At 36.0% G+C, this 27,222-nt stretch overlaps 1 protein-coding gene across 1 annotated transcript; it reads right to left on the bottom strand.

Moving 5' to 3' along the window:
- Positions 1 to 257: 257 nt before the first annotated feature.
- On the bottom strand, positions 258 to 27,222 carry LOC129072294 (mitochondrial inner membrane protease ATP23 homolog). Its single transcript, XM_054575732.1, is given in 4 exon segments — positions 258 to 453; positions 519 to 966; positions 26,771 to 26,968; positions 27,054 to 27,222. Coding segments are annotated over 4 exon segments (1,011 nt in total).

Here is a 27,222-nt window from a genome sequence, read left to right as displayed (position 1 = left end):
TTTTTTTGAAAATACAAATATGCAATTTATTTGTCTTATTTACCAAATGGTTAACTATAAAGATACATTTTTTTTTGCCTTGGAGTTTAAGGTAGTTTCATTTTTCACCAGAGTTATTTTTTCTGATCATATACTAAATCAGCATCTTCTATTTTATCTGTATTTAATTGATCATTTATGTTTTACACATTTGTGCACTTGAGAACCATATTTTCTCCAAATTCACCGAAGCTCTGTAATATAAAATGTCATTGTCTTCATGTATTTGAATAATACTCATCACAGTTTTGATAGACTTTATGAGCATAAGTCTTGTTATATAGGATCTTTCCAAAAGGTTCATGATCATTGTAACAAGATTCAAAAACTTCACCAACAGCCTTTTCAGCTATTTCTTTGCTTATATTCCTAACCAAGATAGAAAGAATGGCTCTGTCTCTCATACAAGTTCTGCAACTGTCATCTTTTGCACTTGACCAATACTAGGTAACTTTTCCTTCGAGAGAATCACTATCCCCTGATGGTGTTTTAATCCAACATGTAACCTGAATACTGAATAGTCTCTACTAAGGTTAGCAGCTCAAACTTCTTAGCAGGTCAGATGTCTGACACTGCTGAACCAGTCGACATGGACACAACAATGACCAAATGCATGAATGAGCTCGTGGATGACCACTCGGTTAATATGGCCCTGATTACGGATGTTATTCTCACACAGAACAGTCTGAGACATTGAAGCATCAGCACCTCCAGCTACATTTCCATTACAATTTTCACAAGAAAAGTGTCTTTCTTTGTCAATAATACAACCTAAGTATTTCATGGCATCAAGTAGAAGTTTGACATGTGGATTTGTCTGCAGAGTCTTCAGGAGTATAAGCTGGCATTTCAGGTTGTTGGTGAAGAAGCCAGAAATCTTCTTCTTGCTGGGGTTCCCACTGAGCCAGCCACTGAGAAGATTTGGCTCTGGAAGAGTGGCTGTTGCAGCTGCTGTCTAGCTGTGTGGCTGTGGAGAGCAGGACCAATAAAATGGCATTGGTCCAGTCAAGATGAGGACTATAAAACAAAATGGAGTCACTCATGTCAACCAAGATGGCTGTCAGTCAGCAATGATATTTTGGTTCAAGAGGGAAACTACCTAAGTCACACTAGACACCTCTGGCAAGGAGAACCACCTAAGATATCTGCATATGTGACCAGAACAGCCATATTTGTAGAGCAGGACCACCCACAGATAGGTTCCTGGGGAAATTCCCCACTTGTCATCAGGGGTGCCAAGACACTTATCAAGAGTCCCAAAAGAGTAGAGTGCACCACTTTCAAGGGTATAACTGAAGCAGGCTCCAGACCATTGCTGAGGCAGCCAAGCGCCACACACCAAGACGTTGTTCCATGCCACGTTAATTTCCCTTGGCACCAGCTGCCAGAGGCTCTGCCCTGCTGGACTGAGGCCTTTGTCTGTCCTGCTGTCCACTTGGCTTCAGAGATTCCTCCTTGAAAGATGCTGACAACTCCCTTGCCCAACATGCTGTCTCCCAGACCTGCAGACTGAGACTCTGGGACTCCGGTTTGTTGTCCCCCAATTCTCTCATGTAATATTGTTGCTGATGATTTTTGAGTGGTCAGTGTTGTTATTAGGTTAGTTTAGATTTGGATTAAGTCTGTATTAATAAAAGCTGAGTGAACTTGCATTAATAAAAGCCAGGTGAATAGCATAGTCACCTGTGTTGGCTCCTTGTTATTTCTCAGTGCCCACATCACCTGGAGAATTGATGGCTGTAGAGGCAGCTCGGCACTTTTGGTTCTTAAGGCCAGGGCCAGACATCCAAGTAGGGGCTGAAGGCTGTCGTATAGGAAAGACTATATCGTGAACATATGCTCATAAGAGGGGCCCATACCTACCCAGGGCTTCTGCCAAGCTATCACTGCTGCTTCCTTCCACCTCCTGTGGTCAGGGGTGAGACCTGGGGAGCCTCCTAACATTAGATAAGTTATGTAAATTCTCAGTGCCCACATTTTCTCATCCACAGAATAGGGATAATAATAGGACACCCCCTAAGACAATATACATAAAGTGGCTGATGTACAGTAAGTACTGCATGAACAGTACGCCAGACAACAGAACAGATGCCAACCCTTTCTTCAGTTTATAATTTAATGCTGTAGTAAAAGATTTATTGTTTTTATTTCTCTTGAACATGCCTGCTAGGGACCTCCATAGCATGGAGGCAAGGGCCCCTTAGTAAGGACCAAAGTGGAAGGTCATAGAAGAATTTCTCAGATCATCAGCACTTGAGAAAGTAGAGGTGATGTTTGAGTGGCCAGGGAGTCTGGCTTATGCTCATTCCTAAAGAATTCCTGGGCTTTGATTTTACAGGAGAATAGATGATGGAGTGTACATGTTGAAAGATCAGCAGCAGATGTTTTAAGTGGTAGTACTGAGAGTATAACCTATGGCTTTTGGAATTTAAGGCCTGTATTTTTCTTTCTAAAACAAGGATCAGGTAGGCACACAGGAAAATGAGGCACACAAGAAATGCGGTAGTCAAGTGGTCTTAGCAAGGATTAGGAGGAAGAGAGATGTACACATAGGGAATGTGGTATCATCTGTTGTCTCGGGCAGAAAAGGTAGAGAACTGGGACTGCACTTCTTAGTGGTACTGCCATATGCTTAGACATAGTCTCAGCATTGTTGGTGTGAAACAGTCTATAAGATGCTTAACTGTTGATGAAACCATGCTCAACATTTGAATTTAAACATGGATGGATCTTAAGAGTAGCATGCTAAGTGAAATAAGTCATATGGAAAAGAACAAGAACCATATGATTTAACTCATATGTGAGACATAAAGCAGAAAGCAACAAACAAATAAAACAGACTCATAGACACAGACAGCAGTATGGCGGGTTACCAGAGGGGAAGAGGGTGGGAAGAGGTCAAAAAGGGTAAAGGAGGTCAAATATATGGTGATGGAAGGAGACTGGATTTTGTGTGGTGAACACACAATGCAATATACAGATGTTGAATTATAAAATTGTATACCTGAAACTTACATATAGTTTTAACCAATGTTACCTGAATAAAATGAATTAAAAAAGAAAAAGAACTGAAAAATCAAAAAAATCATATCGTGCTGATATTTCACATTTGTTCTGAGAGAATATCAAGTAGGTTTGATTTTTCCTCTCAGTGTTGTGGTACGACACTGTCTTAAATTCAAATATGATATTAGAATTTTAAAAAAGCTTAACATTTAGTATTCATACTAATGGAGTGCTGTGGATGTGAAGGATCATGTACAGGGATGTCAAGAAAAGGCAGAATTCCGCACAACGCACTTACACTCTTTTTCACCGAAAGGCTTTTGCTGCTGTCAGGGCTCTTTCTTTCTGTCCCGCCTTCCTGCATCGGAACGGCCTTGCCTATGAAGGCTGCCGTGCGGCCCAAATTTAGGGAAAGTTAGACAGCCAGAGGCAGGGGAGTTAGTTCTGTATTTAAAGATATGATGGGACTTTAAAAAAAAAACAAAACACAACATTTTAATCACTCAGAGGGATTTGAAAATGAATTGAATGCTGGTTTGTTATTTTTCCCTTCTGGTTCTTTGTATATCTTTTTAATGAGCACAATGGCTTTAGAAATCCTTTCTCCAGTGATGTTTATTCATTTCCTATTTGGGAAGCATTCTAACAATGGTACTTGGGGCACCGCATCACAGCTCCCTACCTCTTATCCTCCCGTCCACCCCGGTGTAAACAGAAAGAAAAGAAAAAGCACCTGTGTGCCCTGCAGCTTTGTCAAGACACTTTGGCACAATTTAGTGTCTGTGTATGTTACCGAACGGTGTGCAGATGGACACAAAAGGGCATTTGTCAAATCGGGAGAGCGCTGTTCCCCCAAGCCTCTCTTTTCCAGCTCTCCACTGTGGAGTTTCCCAGAGAATGATTATGCGTGAGCAGTATGTGGATGATACGGGGGCCTGGCCAAGGGAAGAAGATTCTGGGAATAAACAGCAGCTAAGTAGCTAGCACAAGAGCCAGCTGTCTGTTTAAATAATGCTTTGTAAATGTCTACAGGTAGCCTGACTAAACTCTGGGATTTTATTTTATTTAGGGCTGCTAACTACCCCTCTGTACCACTGAGCTGTGGAGGAAAGCAGCCTTTGGGATTTTTTTTTTTAAACGGCTTCTCTTTTCTCCCCAGCAATAACTACAAGAACAGTTTTTAAAAAATTTACGTTTTCTGCCTCTTTTAACATTTATTCTATGATTAGTTTTCTTTCATTATTTGCCAGCCACAAATGAACCTGGAGTGAACACACACACACACACACACACACACCCCCCCCCCCACACACACACACACACTCTATAGGTCTGTTTTACAGACAAATTTCTTATTTTTAAATTCAAATGACTCTAGCTGCATAGTTCTTGCAGTTCTTTAAATTCCAGTCTTAATTACCTATTTTCTAATTGAAATCTCTAAAAAATACTAAAACAAAAACAACAGAGAGAAAGGAAACTTTTTAATTTTTTTTAGGTGTTCCCAGGTTGATGTGTGGTAGGAAATAGCAGGGTATTCACACATTTTGCCCAAATTAGAAAAATGTGTTACATCCTCTGGTTTTTCAAAAAAAAAATGCAGACTTACTATCTTTAACTTTCAGGAAGAGAGAACTGGAGTGACAAATTCTATTTGGGAATAAAAGATCTCCATTATCACGTGCTTTTGGAAACTTGTCTGCCAGGTTTCAGTGGCGCATAGATGGAACTCTGCCTTCACTCTCCATGGTCCTGGCCTGGCAGCTTTCTCTTGGCTTTGGAGAATTGTGTAGTAGCTCTCCTTCTATTTCTCAGCCCTTTTCTTTTTGGATGGCACATCCACTGCTGTTCACTGTCTTATTTTATGTTTTCTTCAGTGTTCACTCTTATTTGCTTCCCTTTCCAGGCTTCGGAACTCATTTTAATGTCTCTGCCCTGACATCTCTCTTGGGTTCTGGGTCTATGTTTTCACATGTCTGATGATATTTCCATCTCAAATCCAACCTGGGCAACACTGAGCTCACATCTTTCCTACTCCATTCTTTGACACCTTTGCGCCAATGTTATACCATGTATTCAAGCCCCAGAGAGCTTTGCTAAGCTTTCTATGATTTATCTTGACTTGTGCTTGATTTTAAAAACTGATTAAAATAATAAAAAAGAATCATATTTTACTTTTTTTCCTGGGTAGGTTTGAGTTCAAGGATTTCTTTTGTTTTTTTTTTTTCAAAAATCTACTATCTGAAAATTTTTGTTTAATTGCTTTGAACTTTTATGAAAATTGCTAAGTACTTCAAAATATATGTGCAGGGTCCGGCACCTATTTTATTACAAAATCTTAAGCACATAATCCTGTAACATAACAATATCACACTCAAGCACACCACATGACAGTTTAGGTAAAATGTTCAAATTAAAACTATAAATTCTTCCACCCATATTATTATCCTACCAACCACGCTTTAGCCCCTGTACTTTCTAAATGCCTAAAAAGGTCATTTTTGAAATTATTTATTACATAGATAAAGAATCTGATGCAGATGGGAGTAAACTGGGTTTCCAGGCCTTTCGTTAGGCTATGCTTCTATTAACTACAGTGAGAAAAGTGGGCTTGTTAACTAATTACATATTTCACATCTCTCTAGGTATATTTACCTCCATCTCTTTATTCATAACATTTAACACTTTCAGACCTAGAACATTAACATTTGGAAACTACATACTTTATACTTGTAACAGTCCATGTTGAAAAGTCTGATCTTATGTTTATATAATTCAAGCGTGTTGATTTCATCCAGGGGCTGGAGCTTGTGTCCGCTGGTCTCTTCACACTTTGTTTTCTGTGGGTAGAGTTGCCGTCTCAGACCTATCATGTAGCCAGTCTCAAATAATTTGCCAAGTACAATTTTTGCAATAATCAACATAATAATGGGAATTTAGCAGTAATATAAATTATCATAGATTTATCAAAGAACATTATGAACACATTTAAGAAAGACACGTTCTACTTTTAGACTTTATTATGTGATGAAAAGTAACTAAAAAGAATGCAGGCTCTGTAAGTTCTAGAAGTAAGAGAAGTGCACATTTGGTTAGGTGAAATTTCTGTCAGTAAACTAATAGAATTTGATTCATTTCTCTAGATGAACATCTGCAAATATATCTATACAATAGTAAGTAACTACTGGCTTATATGTATGTAGTTCCTCATCGTCCTCTGGAATGAGCCTCCAGTGATGGTTTGTGGCTAATCTAATTATTATTTTTCTACTACAGACCAGACATAGTTCCTCTAAGACCTTTGAAATATCCTTTCAGATTTCCTTTACAGAAGTAAAATGATTGCTTTATCAAATCCATGTCCATAGGAAAGTATCCTTTTATTAGGTCAAAGAATACTTTCTATGGGTCAACTTGTCTTAGTCTTCTCTTCTCTTAAGAAGAAGGGGTTGTAAAAACCCCAGCAGAGGTGTTTCACTCGGCTTGCATGCTATAGTACAGGATAAAGTTTGAAAGATGTTATCACCATGACTCTCATATAAATATAAAAATAAATTCATGTTAAACATTTTATTTAACTCTATTAATGAAGGAACTAGAAAAGATGTTAAAACTAATCAGTACAAAGAAGAATCTAAAGAGCCACCTAATGTAAAAGCTCATCAGAAAGGCTGATTTAAATTTGCTTAATAGAAGCAAAACTGGCTTCTTCAACAGTGGGAGCAGGAAAGTCAATTGAAGCTCCACTGGACAGAATTTATTTATATGCCTGTAGCCAAGAACTACTTGGATCATTATCAGATTTTTGCAAGTTAATGTCTATTTGTACAATATTGTAAAATAGCTGAAAGGCAGAAACTCTACAGAATTTAACCCTGTGTTTGTTCTAAACATGTGTTGTCTTTCATTGAAGACACTCTTTAATCTTTTGGTCCACTTAATTAATTTTCACAATTTTCCCTACACAGCGCCTTCTTTTGACTTTAATTCCTTTAATGGTTTTGGGGAGGAAAGGCCACCATTAATGTTTCATTATGATTTTTATTATCTCTGCCTAATTCTACCATTTTCATTTCTCCAAGATCAGCTTAAGCAACTCAGTCGTAAACGTGTACTGGAGGAGATTGTATCTTAAAATTGAAGAATAAATCTGAAAAACATCTGAAAATGATCACATTTGGTTAATTTGCTAAAGCTGTTGACTGAATGGAACAAAACTGGAATGGGAGGAGGGAAGCGTGAGACATTTAAAAAATCCACTTCAAGAAAAATAAATTTAGAGTCTTTTTGCTTAGATATTTGTTATATATTTTACTGTAGTTATTACAGTTATCCTAAACTATAGCAGGATGTTTATAAATGATATATTATTAAATATTAACTAAATTGAAGATCACATGATCCAAACTTTTGAATGGTTTTATTACTTCAGTACTGAATTAATTCTTTTACTCACTAGATCATAAGCTGTGTAACTCCATCTGTTTTGTTTACTATTATCTACCTTACACAGTTTCTGAGGCATAGTATATAGATGATATTAACTTATCCAATGAAATGTTAACCACCTACCCTTTGTCTGACATTGTGCTAGGTTCTGAGGATTAAAAATAAATACTTAAGTTACACTATAATCCATATTTTAGAGAAATTCATGATACTTTTCCCAAAGAAATTTGTCTCTGATAAGAGAATTTCAAGCAAGATGGCTGATTGACAGGAGGATAGTTTGTGTTAGTCCCAAATCATACCATGTAGGCAAATCTTTACTTCTTCAAAAAATGTGTTTAATATTATCTCTATCAAGACTTCTCCACACAACATCAGTGATGTCAGCATGATAGGGGCATTGGAGGTTGATGAGATATAAAACATTGGCTTCAGTAGCTGCTCTTACTCAGAATTTCTCAGCAACCCTTTACCATATTTCTGAGTTTGACTGAAAGCACTTTCTGTGTAACAGCTTCCTGCGAAGAACCACCAACACCAGAAATCACTGAGTGCCACAATCTAGACTAAGTACTCTGTAATTGTTATTTTATTTAATTCTTAAATTAATCAATAAATTAAATTGATTGTTATTTAATCCTGTGAAGTAGGTGAGAGGTAAAGTATTATGACTGTAATAACAACAGTTAATGGTGGGAAAGGTAGGACAGGAATTGAGGTCTGCCTGAATTGAAAGGTTGGATTCCTTGCTACTAAACTGTGTAGCCTTTAAATCTAGAACTAACATGAAAAGAATAAGGCTTAGTCAGTGTTAAGTGTCTGTGGGTAAGTGGGTCTGTGTGTGTGTGTGTGTGTGTGTGTGTGTGTGTGTGTTGTTTGTGGGAAGAGCAAGGTGAGGTTCTTCCTATATCATAGCACAATCAAGACAAAATGCGTATTATCCATTTTGTTGAGCTTTAGAATTCTCACCTTTCAGCCTTCTGTTGAATGAAAAATTGCATAGTATCTGGAGCAATTGAATCAATACTTCCATTAACTGCAACATGCACTCCGGAAGGCTCAGACAGTGATTGCATTATGTTTTGTAGATTTACTATCCTCCATTGGTGGATTCTATGCTTCTGTAGGGAGACCAAGGTGTATTGGAAATGTATCTTGACTGCAGAGAGGTCGTTAAGTCATTTGCACGGTGGCAGTTTGGCCCTTTCATCCACCCCCAGCCCAGAGAGCTCAGAAGCAGGTGCTATCTGCTCATGATCAAGCCTTTAAAACTTTTTAGCTATAGGACTCCTTGGCATTTTTCTTTTCACCTTTCAAAATTTTTAATAGCTTAATATTTGATTTTTTTAGAATTTCTTCTCCTAAAATATCTACATTTCTGCTTTCTTTACTTTTGCTTTTAATTTTGAACTCAGTGTGCTCTGCTGAAGTCATTCCCCTCCTTCTAATTAACCTGACTCTCTTACACATACACGCCCTATTCTTAGCTTCATTTTATCATCTACATAAATTACTAAAGTTATTTCAGCTCTATCTCAGACTTCCTTTAACACCTACTCTTCAGAGTTCTTACTTTCTTGCCATTATCACTGATTAGTCTCACATATCTTTTTTTCTAATAATGACCAGGCAAGAAAATAATTTCTTAAATGCTTCTTTTACTGATTTCTTTTTTCTTTACTGTGTGGCCAATATGCTTAGTGCCACTGTAAATTCTTTTGATTGTTTCTTTCTAATATCCCACAAATTGTGAACTGAAAGTTTAAAAAAATCAAATGTATAGGAAACTAGAGTAAATGCTATAACATTTATATATTTACTTAATTTTAAAAAACATATTTCAACCAATTTTTTTTGGTCAAAGTTCTAAAAGAAACCTTTTGGGTAAGAGGTAATTACACAGATAACATATTACAGAAAAATAACTATTTTCAAGAGTTTGATTTTCATTTGATCCATAATTACTCCAATATAATGTTTTATACATGTTCTTGCTATCTTTAATTTTTTACTATGGAAAATTTCAAATATTAGCGACACTAGCATACTGTCATTAACTCTCATGTTAGTCATTCAATTTCAACCATTTTGAATGCATGACCAATTTTGTTCTAGCTACACTTCTAATCACTTCCTCCTCACCACCTGGAGTGTTATGAAACAAATTTCAGACACCGTATCATTTAATATAAATATTTCAGTATGAACATTTAAAGGGTAAGCTCTCCTTTGCAAAAAAAAAAAACCAAACAAACAAAAAGATATAAAACCATGGTCACTCACAAGTACAATTTTTCTTAAAATCATGTTGTGAAAGTCAATGTTCTGATTTCATCATTTTTACAGTTTTCTTCAATCGAATTGAAATAAGTTTCATAAATTGAATTAGTTGTTATATTTTGTGTCTTTTAAATATGTAGTTTCTCTCTCATCCCCTTATTTCCACCAATTTATTTGTTGAAGAAACCACGTTATTTGTCCTATAGAGTTTCCCAATTTGGATTTGTGGATTGCATTCCTGTGGTGTGTTTAAAGCATTTCTTCGCCATTTGTATTTTCTCTAAATTTGTCATTAGCTCTACAGGCTTGGCCAGAATCAGGTTTGATTTTTTAGTAAGACTAACCATCTGTGGTGTTGTGTGCTTCTGTCAGGCTATCACACAATGCCTGGTTGTCTCTCCTTTTGTGATGTTAACGGCAATTGGTTGTCATGGTCTAGATTCATCAATTCAGGATGGTTGCAATAGTATGATATTTTATTGCTTCTTCATTTTTTAGTTAAAATGGTTTTGTAAACAAAAAATTCCCTTCATCTACTGTTTGATTACCTAAAGAGGAAGATTTCCTATAATAATACTTAATTGTTTTCTTTTATTTGCCACCTTTTAAAATTATGAGGATGTTTCCTAGCATTATCTGGAAAGAAAATGTGAAACTTTTTCTCTTTAAAAAAACATTATGAACTTACAGATTTATACATATTTGATGTATGCCAATTCATTGCAATTATTATCCTTATGGATGTACAAATTTTCGTATTTGCTGCCAGTGGGAGTCTACTCCTGAGTCTTTTTGATTTGCATCAATAATCTTTTATAGCTTCCTTAATTTTAGGTATAACAATGTGTTCTATGTTCATCTTATAGGTCTGGAATCAGACATGTTTCCAAGAAGTTCTGGCTACTTTTATGAGGAAATGAAATGTCAAGACTACATGTATTGAGCCTTCATTTATAAAAGTACATTTGTCTATGACACTTATTTTATACCTTTATATTTTGATCCTAACTATTTAGCTAAATCAACACCTACCCACAAGAAGATATACCTAGATATGAAAGCAAATCATAATGACCATGAGTGTAGGAGATCAACTCCATATGCTTTTTCAGATCCATCAGAATTTAGATTTTTCTTTGATCTCTGGCTCTTATTTTAGTCTTCCATACTTACCTTGGGACCTCCTTGGATTCTGGATTCTTTTTAAATTCTATCCACACTATTTTGGTTTTGCTTGCCTTGGGTCTTAGGAACCCTGTTGCCTTAAGCTCAGCCTCATAGAATCCCAACCTGGTAGTTAGGATAAGTCTATACAAATTTTGTGAGAGGAAAATTTTGACTATATTAGAAGAAAATATTTAGAAGTATAGTTATTCTGTTTATGAATCTCAAGCACACATTTTTTTTTCTATTTTTCCCAGCATATGAAAGAAAAGTAGGGTCTTAATTGTCAAGCATATTTATTGAATTTTAATCAGTTAATGTAAGCTAAATAAGCATTTACTAACAAAAGCAATTGTAGAAGGCTAGTAAAATAACTTCAAAGTATAGACAGCAGATTCAACTATATCTATATGTGTTCTCATTTCTACTGTTTTATCCCAGTTCAAAGCAAGTACTTCTAATTTTCTGTTGCAAGTCCAAGACCATTAATACTGCTGATCGTAAGAGGAAGCATAAACATATATATATATATATGCAGATACATACATATATATGCTATATATTATATATTTAGTTTTTATGTAACCTGTAAGATACATATTATTATTTGCACTTTACAAGTAAGAAAATGAGATCAGTGAGTTTGAGACAGATTCAATGTCACTCATCTACTAAGAGGCAGAGTAGGAAAAAAACCCAGTTTTGCCTTCTCTCTATGCTATGCTACTTCACACCATTAAGGATTGGCTTCTAACTCAAAGCTTTGTAATAATGTTAATTTTGGCTATTATAATTCAACAATTGCTTATATATTTTTTCCTGGATACATTTTCTAGCTCTAGTTATCCTCTCTATTTCCAGTTACCCAATCACATTGCCTGGGTTCCTTTCTCCCTGCCAGTTGGTCTCGGTCCTGACCTGAGCCTGCTGGACCCTCCTGCCCCTTCACGATCCCTGTGCACCTGGCAGGAGCTGGGCTGTGGCTCCCTTAGCTACCTGGCTCTGCTCTAGTACCTCACCTTTAAACTTCATTTGTTAACTCTTTTGGCTGATCCAATACCTTCAGTAAATTTGACAAAATTTTTTTCTTTAACTATTGAGAACTATGCTCTCTCGGGGTGGATATTTATTTTTAAAGGTAGAATGGAAATAGTCTGAGCAGGGCTACTTATTATGGGGGAAAATAATATTTTCTCAGTTTGGAGATTTTTAGAGTTCATTTCCATTTCAGTGGGAAGGTAGAGAATTGGCAGATAGAAGAAGAAAATAGAAAACTCAGAATACATTACAGTGGGGAAATAATGTTTTTATCATTTATCTTTGTCTCCTTATCAATGTAATTTTATAGCTTATTTGTTTATTTACATATTTTATGGTGGCACTGGTCATTAAGTTTACGAGCACAGGAAGAAAACCTTTGAGCATGTTAAAGTGGAAATACCTGTGGAACCACTACAGTTGCTGGGGAAGCAGTTTGATAGATGGGTCTGGAACAGATCACAGAGGTGTGTCTGGATTATGCCAGTAAGAAGAGAAATTTTTTTTTAAAATGAAGAAGAATTGGAAATTTCAAATACTAGAAAGAAAAAGATCCCATCAAATTTGCCAATCTGGATGTCAATTATAAGACTAGTGAGAATGTTGAAATGGAAGCTGAATAGTAGAAATATGAAAAACTGAAAATAGTTGAGTGTAGGTTATTCCTTGAAAGAATCTTCCTTGACAACTCACTTATTTCTAGAAATATCAGATGCAGCAAAATTATGTTTAAACAACAATAATTTAGATAGCTCTTTGGAGAGTCATTAACTGGAGTTCAAGACACATTCAGAGGAAGGGGCGGAACTAAGTTAGGGACGCTGTACTCTACTATGTACTACGTTATTTTCTGTGTCCTCGGGCAAGCCACTTAACAATTTTGATCTTTAGTTCCCTGAGCTATAATATTTAAATAATTATATTTGGCTTATAGAAATAAAGTGGGGATTAGATTATATTTATGTATGTAGAAATAACAGTATATTGAAAACAGAGATTCAATTTTTAGTAGTTGTTATAAGTTGTTACTCCTAGTAAGAATTTACCCCCAAATAAAAGGATATTAATGTATAAAATATAAATTAATTAAAATAAAAGAGATTAAATTATAAGACACTGTAGGCACTTATCTGGTGAAGACTCATCTCATTCTCAATAGTAGATGTGCTCTCTAGGTATCTACCTGGTGGGGAAAAACAAAACTAGGACATAGCACTTATAAAACTGTTTCACCCTGAAAAAAGGGTATAAATGTGCAATATAAATAATTACAATTTAAAGGCACTATTTCTAAGGAAAGCTCATTTCAGTTTACCACAGTGATTGCGTGTATACTAGGCACTGGGGACACAAGAGAAAAGATCATATTCCATTTTTAAGATTTTTGAACAAGGCCTTCACCAGTCTTAGAGAGTAGGAGAAGGGCCTCCTTTCTTGCTCCAAGCATATCACCTTCAGGCTCTTAATATCCTGAGACCTCAAATGACATCCTGGGTCTTGTTAATCAGCTCCCTTGTACCCTAACCTAAGCTGAAGACATCCTGCTCCACGATGCTCTCTCCTGCTACAATTTCCCCTGCATGGGTTCCTCCTCTCTGCACTGTACACATGGTCTCTGGAACCTCTGAAGACTGCTTTTCACCTTCTGCCTTAATGAAGCCAGTTCCCCTCATGATAAGGCTCTCTCCCATTTGGTTCTGTCAAGGGAGAGACCAACCTTACTTCTTTGATCAAATTCTCCTTCAGAGGCCTGAGGTTCCTTCTAAGTCTGAATTTATAAGAAATGATTTTTCTTCTCTCTTGGAAAAAATATAAACTTATAATGGCTCTGTTAACTATTGTTTTTACTAAGCTACACCAGTATTTGAGTGTAGCTTTCACTGAATAATACATTTTACATTATTGCAAATGGAATGGAATGTTTTCAGTTGTATGTAATGCTTATATATTTCAATTCATATTGAATGTAATGTTTATTGAATGGAATATGTTTTCTTTTTTCCCCTTTTATTGAATGCATTGGGGTGACACTGGTTAATAAAATCATACAGGTTTCAGGTGCACTATTCCACAGCACATCACCTCTACGCTGTACTGTGTGTCTACCACCCCAAATCAAGTCTCTTCCATCACCATTTATCCCCTCTATCGGCTCCTCTACCTACCCCAACCTCCACCTCCTCCCATCATCACCGCCATTGTCATCTGAGTCCACGAGTTTTTTCTCCCTGTTTGGCTTCATCCTCCATCCCACCTATCCAGTCCTAAAGCCCCCACCCCATAGCTGTCAGCCGTCTCTCTGTCTATGAGTCTATCTCTATTTTGCTTTATTTTCCTTTTGTTCATTAGATTCTACATATGAATGAAATCATATAGTATTTGTCTTTCTCTGAATGACTTATTTCACAGTGTAATGCTCTCTAGGTCCACGCATGTTATCACAAAAGGGAAGATTTCCTTCCTTTTTTTTTTAATGGCTGAACACTATTCCATTGCATAAATGTGCCATGTTTCTTTATCCACTCATCTACTGGTGGACATTTGGGCTGTTTCCAAATCTTGGCTATTGTAAATAATGCTGCAATGAACATAATGGTGCTTATACGCTTTTGAATTTGTATTTTGGGTTTCTTTGGATATGTTCCCAGAAGGGGAATTGCTGGGTCATAAGGCAGTTCTATTTTTAATTTTTTGAGGTAACTCCATACTGCTTTTCTTGGTGGCTGCATCAATCTGTATTCCCACTAACAGTGCACAGGTATTCCCCTTTTCTCCACATCCTTCCCAACACTTGTTTATTGATTAGTTGATGATAGCCATTCTGATGGTGTGAGGTACCATCTCATTGTGGTTTTAATTTGTATTTCTCTGATTATTAGTGACATTGAGCATCTTTTTCATATGTCTATTGGCCATCTGTATGTCCTCTTTGGAGAAGTGTCTATTTAGGTCCTTTGCCGATTTTTTAATTGGATTGCTTGTTTTTTGTGTGTGTTGTGTGTATGTGTGTGTTGAGATTTATAAGTTCTTTATACATTTGGGTATTAACCCTTTATCAGATGTATCATTGGCAAATATGTTCTCCCATTCAGTGGGTCGTTTTTTCATTTTGTTGATGGTTTCCTTTGCTGTGCAAAAACATTTTAGTTTGGCATAGGCCCATTTGTTTCTTTTTTTTGTTTGTTTCCAATGCCTGATGAGATATATCAGAAAATTATTGCTACAAGAAATGTCTGATATTTTACTGCTTATGTTTTCTTCTATGGTTTTTATGGTTTTGAGTATAACATTTACATCTTTAATCCATGCTGAGTTTATTCTTGTGTATTGTGTAAAAAGATGCTTTAGTTTCTTTTGTTTTTTTTTCTTTGTACATATCTGTCCAATTTTCCAAACACCATTTATTGAATAGACTGCTTTACCCCATTGTATGTTCTTGCCTCCTCTGTAGAATATTAATTGACCATAAATGTGTCAGTTTATTTCTGGGCTCTCTATTCTGTTCCATTGATCTATATGTGGCTGTTTTTATACAAGTGCCAGAAATACATTAAAAAGATCATACACCATGATAAGTAAAATTTATTCCAGGGATGCAAGGTTGGTACAATATCTCATATCAATAAATGTGATACATCACATAAATAAAATGAAAGATAGAAACCACATGATCATATCAATAGATTCAGGAAAAGTATTTGATAAAATCCAGCACCCCATTTACGATAAAACCTCTCAGCAAAGTAGGAATAGAGGGAGCATATCTCAACTTAATGAAGGCCCTATATGATCAACCCACAGGCAATATCATACTTAAAGGGCAAAGATGACAAGCATTTCCATTAAGTTTGGGAACAAGACAAGGATGTCTGCTTTCACCTCCCTTTTAAAAAAATCCTTACTTGATAATCTATATATTGATTTTAGAGAGAGAGGAAGGCAGAGAGAGAGAAACATCAATGTGAAAGGAATATTGTTATGAGAATAACATCCATTGGTTTGTTGCTTCCCACATGTGCCCTGACTGGGGATGGAACCCGCAACCTTTTGGTGTATGGACGGCACTCAGACCAAACTAAGCCACCCTGTCAGGGCTGTTTTCACTACTCTTGCTCAACATTGTACTATAAGTTGTAGCCATCCAAATTGGAAATGAATAAGTAAAACTGTAATTATTTGCAGATGACATGATACTGTGTATCAATAACTCTAAAGATTCTGCCAAAAAACTAGTAGCACTGATAAATTAATTTAGTAAAAGAGCAGGACACAAAGTAAATATCCAGAAATCAGTTGCATTTTTATACACCAATAATGAACTGTCAGAAAGGGGAACTAAGAAAATAATCCCATTAACAATTGCTTCAAAAATAAAATAAAGTAACTAGGAAAAAATTTAACCAGGGATGTAAAAGATAAGACACGGAAGAAAGAAACCGAAGAAGATACAAATAAGTGGAGGCATATACGATGTTCATGGATAAGAAGAATTAACATCATTAAAATGTCTATACTACACAAAGCAACCTGTGGAATATGTTTTCAAAGTTTCTGCAAGAACTTTCTATTCCCATATTGTTCTAGCTGACTGTTCAATGTGGGACCTGACCACTGAACCCCCATTAGATGAAGTAGGGAACTGTGACTCTGTTCACCACCCTCAACAACTTACATACTGGGAGAGAAAAGGGCTGGAACAGCTTTAAAGCTGGAGGAAGCGGTCCTCAGTGCCATTCTCCAAAGGGTGTTTGTTGGTTTGGAAAAGGCCGGATCTGCTTAGATAGTTGAAAAGGAAACATAGAAAAAGCCAATCTAACAAGTAGAGTGTTAAAATTGAGGTGGTCAACATGAGAAAGTAATAAAAGTTAAGTAACTTGTGAATGCATTTAGCTTCAAATAATAGAAAAATCTACCTAAAAGACCTACACCAGCAGGCATTTATTCTCATAAAACATAAAATTTCTGAAGTTGGTGAGTTTTTCTGATATTGGTACTGTTGCTCAAGTTATGATCGGAGACCAGGATGCTTTCTCCTTTTCTGCTCTGCCATCTGACTGTGTTGATTTTTCATTCTGTATTTGCTATCTCGTGACCACAAGATGGCTGCTATGTGCTAATTTTTATGTTCACCTTGACAGAAACAGAGGGAGATCAGCCAATCACAACTATCTTCTCTCAGCAGGCAATCAAAAAAGTCACCAAATTCCCTGAGGAAACTTTTATTTATGCTTCATTGGTTTGAGCTTTATCCTATGGGCACCTCGAAATGTAAGAGAAGCTTGGAGATCAGGGAGCAGTCATTGTCTCCCTTGGGACTGGGCACATGGCAACATTAAACAGGTGTCAAGTAGCAAGGGCCCAGCAAGAGGGAGTGTAGGTGGAATTAGAAGTAGACAACCAGGAGAGGTGGCAGAATAACTGTCTGACTGGTCTATAGGCCTCTTGGCATCCTAGAATGTCACTGCTTGTTTTAGAAAAACCCTAAAGTAAGCTCTAACTAGAATATGGTCACCACTTGCCTAAGATTTTTAGTCAATGATGTGTAGAAAACACATTATTTACTCAAACTCTTCTCTGTTATGCTGTGGGGCTCCTTTTCCTAAGAACTGTAGAGAAAGTTCTGTGAGGTGCTAGATCTTATTTCTTTCTGTTTTTGGCACTTCCCAATCCAAATCCTTATCTCCTATTGCCATGGGAGTGTGGTAGAAAAAAATAACTCACTCATATGTTATCAATTGTAACTATAAACTCTGTTTTAATATATGTGAGTTAAAGTTTCTGTTTTTACTTGAATTCTGAAGAAAAATCTATGACCTTGAAATTCTTTACCTTATGAAAACATAAAAGTTAATTTATTTAAAAATTGTGTTTATAGAGATCAAGCTTAAAAAGAGTTATGTGGAAAAGGCCACTCCTAAAGAGATAATTTAAAACACTTGATTATTAACAATTATCATCTATGATTGAACATAGAATTCTCTTCTAAAGATGTTGATTGAAAGATGAATGGGTGCTAGTCCTGGAAGAGATGAATAGGGCTTCGTGAAAGGTTAAAAAGCTGAGATCTTTATCATTTCCAAGACGCATGCCCACTTAGTGGATTAAAAGACTAATATGAATCCCATTCTCAGTATCAGAATATGTGCAGTGAAACCTGCCAAGACCAGAGGGGCTATCCTTTTATTTGCCATGGTGGAATTAATTAATTGGGTGTTTTGGAAAGCACTAAGACATACATTCAGAACTCAGAGAAATCAGTTAAGAGTTTTTTTTATTACTTCCATAAGTTGGAGCTATTAAAATTTATATAATTGACAATAAGTGCATCCATTTATAACTGTTCTTATTTGGAGCAATGAGATGTGTGGGAGCTTTTTATGAAATATTTTAAGCAGTAATCACATATCTATTTTCCTGATATAAAAAATACATAAAAATTTTTCAGAACATTACACAACTTCTGAAGTTGAATAAATTGTATCTTGCAATGAAACAGGATCTTGTGTAGTTCCATGTGGCAGAAACACTTTTTCAAGGCCAACCGAGTGTTTTCTAGGGTGAGAGGCCAATTTGCTAATCTTTATCGCACATTGCTGTGCACACCATTACTCCTGCGCCCAAGTGAAAACTCCCACCCTGTAAGGCTCATACCTCTGGTCATACTCTCTAGTCTCTACATTATTGTCATCCATGAATACCCACATGCTATTCAGTGAAGTCTTTAAGCACTACAATCACAGTTAGCATCTCCTTTATATGTCCTATTATCACCCTGGCTTTAACTCATTGGCCATTCAGTCCTGGATTATCAATGACTTTTTGCCTCTGCCTTATTTCTGTCAAAATTGGGTCCACAGTCAGTCCACATACACTTTACAACTCATTCAGGCTTGTTAGACTCTCTTCATTTGAAAATCTTCACTCTCTCCATCTCTCTCTCTCTTTCTCTTTGACATCTGTGGCACTTCCTGATTTTCTCCTGTTCTCTGGATGGATCTTCTTAGTCTTTTTTAAAGCTGCTAATTCTCCACATTGCCGTTGAATATTGTTCTTTAGCTGTCTCATTATATTGCCTTCCTTACACCATCACATCCTTTGCATGCCTTCAACAACATCTAGATACCGATGAAAACAAAATCTACAGCTTCAGAACTCTATACAACTTCATAATGTCTCTCTCAATTTGGAAGTGTAAGACATGTCTCAAACTCAACATGTTCCTCATGGACTTATTGCCTCCCACAATGCCATTTCCAGATTGCTATTCCATGGTGCCAGTGGAACTTAGTGTTCTTTCTATTTTTCCTATCTCAGTATTGACATCTGGTTGCTCAAGCCATAAACTTCTAAGTTATATTTACTCTTTCCTTTCCTCCTCACTCCTTCTTTATAAAAATAAATCAAGTCCTGTTCATTCTTTCCCCTAAATATCCCTATAACCTTTCTTCATCATGCTTATCTTTTTCTGTCTCTTCTGCTATTACCCATTTATAGTTGCCTACTATTTCTAAACCAGACTACTGTAATATCCCTTTCTGCCTCCAGCCTCCATGTTATATATGCCATTCTATCTCTCAAAGCCATTATATATAATTATGTTTTCTCTTTCAGTAGTGTCCCATTTTTCTTAGCCTAAATTCCGAATTACTTAATTTATTTACAATACCCTTTGTGACCTGGCCCTTGCTTACTGGCTTTATTTTCTGCTGTTCCTTTACTTGGCAATGTTAAGACTCAGCTGATGACATTTCTGCTTAGAAAATTCTACTCTCTCCTCCATGCTGTTACTAGCCGTGCATTCAAGTGGTTGACTTCTACTTACTTTTCAGCTTTTTTTAAACATTATTTCTTCTAGGAAACATCTCCTGGCTACTCCCTTTCCTCATACTTGGCCACCTGCCTCTCATGTATTCCCTTGATTATAGCACTTACCACTCAGCCCCTGTTTGTTATTTGAGTTTTTATACCCATTACACTGTCAGTGAAGATTTTTTTTCTCTTTGCTCACCATTTCTTTCTCACTGCTCAGAAAAGTGATTGGAATGTGGTAGAAACTCAATAAAAAAGGAAAGAATGAACAAATTAATAGGTAACATTGCTGGGAATCCAACAGCTCAGGTCTGGAGTCAAGTATGTGTTGGAATTCCTCCTTCACTCTAATTAGTTCTGTGACATTTGAGAAATTTATTAATTCATTACATATATATAATGTTGTGTATATAATATGTGTGTGTGTTTGTGTGTGTGTATGTGTGTGTGTGTGTGTGTGTGTGTGTGTATATATATATATATATATATATATATACCATTTCCTCTTGTCATCAATTGCCCTCGTGGAATGGCCATGCTAATGGGAAGATAGATCATGGATAAATAAATAAACAAACAAACAAACCAATGACAACATGTTAGAAAAAGTGCTATGAGGAAATGAGATGGCATGTAACTATGTGGGGTAAGGGTGATCAGTGAAGGTCTTTGTGAGGAGGTAGCATTTAAACTGATTAGAGGAGAAGGAGACAGCCATGTAACTAGGGAAAGAATGCTAGGAGGAAGTCATAGCAAGTGAGAGTTGCTCAGAACTCTGTGATTACCTTCCCTCATCTGTGAATTAGGACAGAAATAGTGACTATCATATAAGATGGCTCTAAAGGTAGAGTCAGATTAACCATGCATATATCCCGCTGTTTGGTTGATAGTAAGTACTAAAGAAATGATTGTTTACAGTATTATTGAATAGAAAGTAGATATGTTGTCCTTTTCTGAAGAGTTAGGGTATTTTACTCTATATACTGACCCATATTTACTTAGGCTGTCAAATCAATTCAAACAAATTATTGTTGAGTACCTACCGCATGAAAGACAGTTGTTGTATGCTATGAAAGCTAAAGGAATGTTAAGAAGCTGAAATTCCATTTTTATATTCTACATTTCACTTCCATTATTTATTACTACTTTGTCTCACTATCTATTCTAGAAGATACTTTCCCAAATATGTGTGTGAACGTGCACACATGCGTGAGTGCATGCACACACATACACACATCTCTTTATATTTTTATTCTGTTTGGCTACTTGGAAATTCAGCATACATAGCTCTTCTTGGGTGATGACCTTATAAATCATTTGAATCACAGTTGGCATTTTGAACATTTGAAAAGCTCACGGCAAGGAAGTCTTCACATTTCTGAAAGAAAGTCTGCCACAAAGACTGAACTTTATTGAAAAAGGAGCCAGATGCTAATGGAAAATATAAATGTTATCCAAAAACATTTTGCATTTGTATATTAAGAATATTTTTGTACCTAACAGTTGCATGTGGCTACATTCCTTTTCCTCATGTAGGTGTCCACTTTCAAGAAAATGATGACTGAATTGTTAGAAATGTAAAATTAATCAACACCTTGTATAGTTAATTTAGCTCCTGCAGATTCAGTAATGGCTTTATTTGTATATAACTGTGTCTGTTGCTTATTTTTGACAAGTTTAGACAAAATATCTGCTCTACACAATTTCTGTGTTTCTGATGTTGCTGAGAATAAGTGCAAGAATAAGAGGTAATGAAAGGAGAATGAAAGACTGTCAAATGTTACTGTGAGAGATTATGCTTTTATTTGCACTTATTATGCATCAATCCTGTGTTTTTATTAAAAGTGAGAGGGTATTTTAAGGCTAATGGCTTCTTTTTCTGCAACAAAGTTAAAGAAAATGACTTACTTTAATGACAGTTTTTAAAAACATAAAGATTGCGCTTCAAAAATTTTTTCAACTTGATTGCTAAAAACAATATCCTTCCATAGTGAAAAACTGATCTAAATATGACATCTGAACAAAGGGCTGTGAAAGCTTCCAATCACTTTGTTATCTATTATTAAATTGTTCCTTTGTTTTCATCTCACTTAGTTCTTTGTCTTTAGACAAAACTGTGTCTAAAATATCTCAAACAGGAGAAACCTCTTCTTTAAACTGAAATTTTGCCTGATAAAACACCTGTTTGTCATGTGTATGAAATAAAATACAGAAACATTTTTAGTAAGTAGTTGCAGGACAGATGCAAAATGCATTTCATCAAGTATAGCTTGGCGACTCTACATTAAGACTTATTTCTCTGATATGAGGAATGACTTTTTATATGTGCATATACATGTGTACATAAATATAAATGTATGTATATGTTTGTGCATAAATATAAATGTGAGCATAAATATGTATGCTAATGTGGTATTTTTATGTGAATTTAAAACTTGGGAAGGCCTATTGCTCATTTGTAGGATTTTTAAATTATTTTTTAAGTGACACAACTATTAGATTTCCAATGTTGTAAGTTGGAAATATGAGAAACATGTAAGTTGGTTAAGTATTAGAATTTAATATGAAATTTGAGTGAGTTACTATGGGTAATAATTGTCTTTAGAAATGCAATGTGTTGATAAATCTGTTGCTAGATCTGAGAATATTATTAGAACTGAGGGGAACAACTAGAGTATATTAATTCAATATTTATTTAGCACCTATCAAGTGCCAAATACAGTGCCAAATTGGAGTAGCAAACTGTAGTTGCTCTGGTTTTTAGCTGCCTGTCACATAGCTGTATTTCTTCTTTTTCTTAGCATCAGCATACTTTCTCCTTGCACAACTTCCCCTCATCTTTTGTTCCTGGCAGGCCAATGGTCATAAAACCAATGTTCTCTGAGCCCACAGTGACAGGTATTCGACTTAGATTGAAATAATTATAACCCTTGCCATAGTGATAAATTCATAGATGAGTCTATGACTCATAGAGGGATTAATCTGTAGATGTTTGGGAAAAAAGCTTTCCTTTGCTTTGAAGTTACTAATCTGAGATCACATAATCCAGGATCTTTCAGTTAGTGAAACACTCCTGGTAGTTACTGTATTAGAATTGGATTTCTATCTCTTGCAGTCAAAAGTCTGGATTAATAAAATTGTGCATACAGATTATATGTACATATTTCAACCTTTAAGTAATTCCATATATGATATGAAAAACATTGTTTGTGATATGCACACAGTGTAGTGAAACCAGAGAACAGAGAGAAACTTGGCTTAAGAGGGCTGGTGAAAGTTTCAGATTGGGTTGGTGTTAAATTGTACATGGATAGTCATCAAGGCACATGAGAGAGAAGGTCTTACTAAAACCAAAGAACTAGCATGTAAAAGCATTGAAATCAGTAAATACATGGTGTGTTTAGGGATTATATGAAATTCAATATTTCTGCTGTTCATAATGACACATGAAGTTAAAGTCTAGTTGTGGGGTGGGTGAGTTTTAACAGAATTTGAAAGGTATGTACCTGTGGAAAAATCTGCCCACACCCAGACATAACAACAATAATACTGGGAATTTAAAAAAAATCTTGATGTAATAAAGATTTTAAAAATAGTTAATATGTGAATGTTAAAAATTTCCCACCGCTTCCTAACCTTCTGTCTATGTCAGCCAGGCTCTCAGACCTTGAATATACTGACCAGAGTATTGGGTGAAGCAGGAAAGAAGTAAGCCATAAAAGGATGAATTATCAATGATATAGAGATGATTAAGGGAGCAAAAACTATATCTTAGTCAATGCAAGATGCTGTAACAAACATACCATAGATTGTGTGGTTTATAAACAATGGAATCTATTTCCCACAGTCTCAGAGGCTGGGAAGTCCAAGATCAAAGCACCAAATAATTCGGTGTCTTGTTAGAGTCTGCTTCTTGATTTATGGAAAGCCATCTTCCAGTTGTGTCCTCATGTGGTGGAAGAGGAGAACTCTGGGCTCTTCAGCCCTTTACAACAACATTAGTTCTGTTCATGATGCGAATGACCTAATCACCTCCCGAAGGTCCCAACTCTTATTACCGTGGCATTGGAGGTGAGGATTTTAACACCTCACAGTTTATTGGTGGGATGAGGAGAGTGGGAGAAGGAAGAAGTTTTGCATCTCTTCCAGAATTCAAGGTAAATATCAGGCACTTGGAATACTCAATATGTATCATCTGCTTTTCTAAAAGTCCACGATTCTGTGATACTCTTAAAATTTCTTTTGATCCATGACAAATTTTCCTCTATTTCCTGTTACTATAATTCTCCTTAACAACTTGGCAAATAGAATGGGTCAGAAAGAACAGAATTTTGACACAAGAAGAAGTACTGAGCATACTTCCCGAATTCACAGAAGAGCTTAAAGTTGTTTTTTTAGACTATGTTTCAGGTCTTCTAAGAAACTGAAATCAATAAGCTAACATCAGCAAATGTCATTGAGATAGTTAGAGAGGCATACTTAAGGTTTTTTATAGACATCTAAAACACAGATATAAAACAAAATGTAAGCTCTGTGTAATTTGTGACAATCAAGCTGGATCTAGTATTAAGCAAGGAGTAAAAACAGACAGGAAGAGAGAGCTAGCCTTCCAGAAATTTATATTATTTGTTCTTATATCTCCCACTGCTCTTAATACAATCTTATACCCATAGTAGGCACTCAGATATTTTGGGAATGAAATTTCAAAATAAAGTGGTCCCTAGTTTCACGATGACACTGATGTTTTTAATACTGACAAGAAGAATTATCTTCTGAATATCACTCAGACTTTTACAGAATGCTTTTAAATGAAATAAAAGAACATTTTTGCTACTCTATACCGGCAATTGGTACATAGAGCATCCACTCTATACCCAGTTGGGAATGAGTGGTTTTATTTAGGAAAGCTCCTGAATCAATGCTGACTCTTTATGACTTCTTTAAAAGGGAGGAACATAAAATCTCTCTGGTATTATTATTAGGGGAGGAATATTGGTGAAACAGTGCAACAGACTTTCTTTTTATGGAAAAAATAGACTTAAAATTGGAAAAATGTTTTGGGTGTTGCTGACCCTACAAAAAACTAAAATTAATTCTGAAGTAAAAATGACTCAAGTTGGACAATACTTTACAACAGTTTATTTTTCATGTTTGCAACCAGTGTTCTCATAGTCATGCTATAAATGCTTCAATAAATTATGTAAGTGCCAATATTATCACTTAAATATATAACAAGGTAGATATATTAATTTATGTCATATATGAGTGTACACTGTGTGCAGAGAAAGGTGTTAGACTTTTTAATATATGTAATGTTGTTTATTGCCTGAATAATTATATAAAGTAATTTTATTATCCACATTAAAAGAATAGAAAGCTAAGGCAGAGGAAGGTTAAGTCACTTATGTAGAACTGTAGAGCTAGTGAATTTATAGGACTGGGAATTTGAACAATGCCTGTGATTCCAAAAGCTGTATCCTTTGGTCAGTAGCCATTTATCAACCACACCATCTTTGATGACATGCACAGCAAACAAATAAACAAAATAAAATACGTAAAGCAAAATGAAAAACTATATGTAACACAATAGCCATTTTTGTTTATCTAACCAAAAAAAAGAATAAATTTTCTGAAAATAAGTTTACTGGATGTGCCAATATATAAAGCAAAAACAAAGCTACATAAACCTAAGTTTTTGACTTTTGGTACATTGCTGGGAACTTTTGTTCTGTTAGCTGACACAAAGCAAAGATCCGCAAACCTTACTTTTTGAAGTCTGAAAACAATGGGTACTAGTACGAAGGTGATATTTGGTGACTGTTTTCCATTTTTACTAGATTCTATTTTCTTCTGAACCAAAAAAGGAGTGTTTTTCAAGATATATGGCAGTCTACTTTTATTAATCCATCCTTGTATTTTAAGTGGAATCAGATTTTATAAGCTGTTGTACTGTATTTAAAATTCATGCTAAAATGCACTTCAGGTTAAGCAGTTGGAACTGTATATAGCTGGACAAGCTATATGAAAACATTGTAAATGGATATAATATATAGACTTCCCTCCTGATTTAAATTTCACAGCAAACAGAAGCCATACCATGGCAAGAAGGGTACTGATGAATAAATATCTCAGGCTTGCAGAGACTACAGTCCATTCGTTCATTTGTTCATTCATTCTCATGCACTCATTCTTTAATAAACATTTATTCAGTACCTGGTAGGTACTTGGCACTGTCATAGGCACTTAAGATACGCTAATGAACAAAATAGACTAAAATCCCTACCTCGAGCAGTGTATCCTCTGCTAATAAAATGTCTTAAACATGCCAAACTCCTGTTTAACATATGTAGACCAGGGTTCAGCACACTTTTTCTGTAAAACACCAGTAATAAATATTTTAAGCTTTGTGGGTCATACAGTATCTATTGTAACCACTCAGCTGTCATTGCAATGTGAAAGCAGCAACAGGCAATATGTAAGCAAAATGCAACTACGTTCCAGTAAAACTTTATTTACAAAAATAGTCAGTGAACCTAGACAATATATGATATCATCTAGGCCTCTGACTCTGATAACTTGGAAAAAGCAGACACAGAAAGCTATATAATGTGAGAAGTTCCTTTAGGAATTAATCCAGTAAACTCCTTTATGTGGTGGATGAATTAAATAAAGTCCTGAGAGGAAGAGTGATTAGCTTAAGGTAATGAAGTAAACTAATGGCAAAACCAACACGTGAACCTATAGTTCCCAATTTCTAATGTATTTTCTTTCTACTCTACTATAGTGCCTTTTACTGGAAGTGATAGGACTTATTATAATATTGTTGTATATATTTTGTGTGTGTGTGTGTGTGTGTGTGTGTATATATAAAAAATATATAACATTCTCTCTGGTGTCCTGGGGTCCAGATACTATGAGAGTTAAAAACTCAGCCATGCACTACTACTTCTATCACTGCCACATCCACCACTGCCTCTACCATTACCTTCACCACCATCTCTACATCCACCATGATCACCACCACCTCGCTCTCCACCCAAGACTACCACCTCTACCTCCACCTTCATAACCACACCCTCCACCTGTACCACCACCATCACTACCTCCACCTCTACCGCCACCACCCCAACCACCTCCACCAACATAACCACCACTACCACCACCACCACCACCTCACCTCCACCTGCATCAACACCACTTCTACCATCATCACCAATACCAACGTCACCACTGCCTCCCACATCTACCGCCACCACCTCTGCCTGTACCTACCATCACCGTTACTACCACCATCTCTACCTCCATCACGGTCACCACCATCACAACCACTACCACGTCCACCACAATCTTCTCTGCCTCCACCACCACCAACGCCACCACCACTTCTACCACTATCATCATCAGCACTTCCATCACTATCACTACTATCACCTCCAT

The sequence above is a fragment of the Pteronotus mesoamericanus genome, unplaced genomic scaffold (assembly GCF_021234165.1).
Source record: "Pteronotus mesoamericanus isolate MK-2021 breed Mesoamerican mustached bat unplaced genomic scaffold, CSHL_Meso_final contig_116, whole genome shotgun sequence".
NCBI classification, from domain to species: Eukaryota; Metazoa; Chordata; class Mammalia; order Chiroptera; family Mormoopidae; genus Pteronotus; species Pteronotus mesoamericanus.
This window is presented reverse-complemented; position numbering and strand designations above follow the sequence as displayed.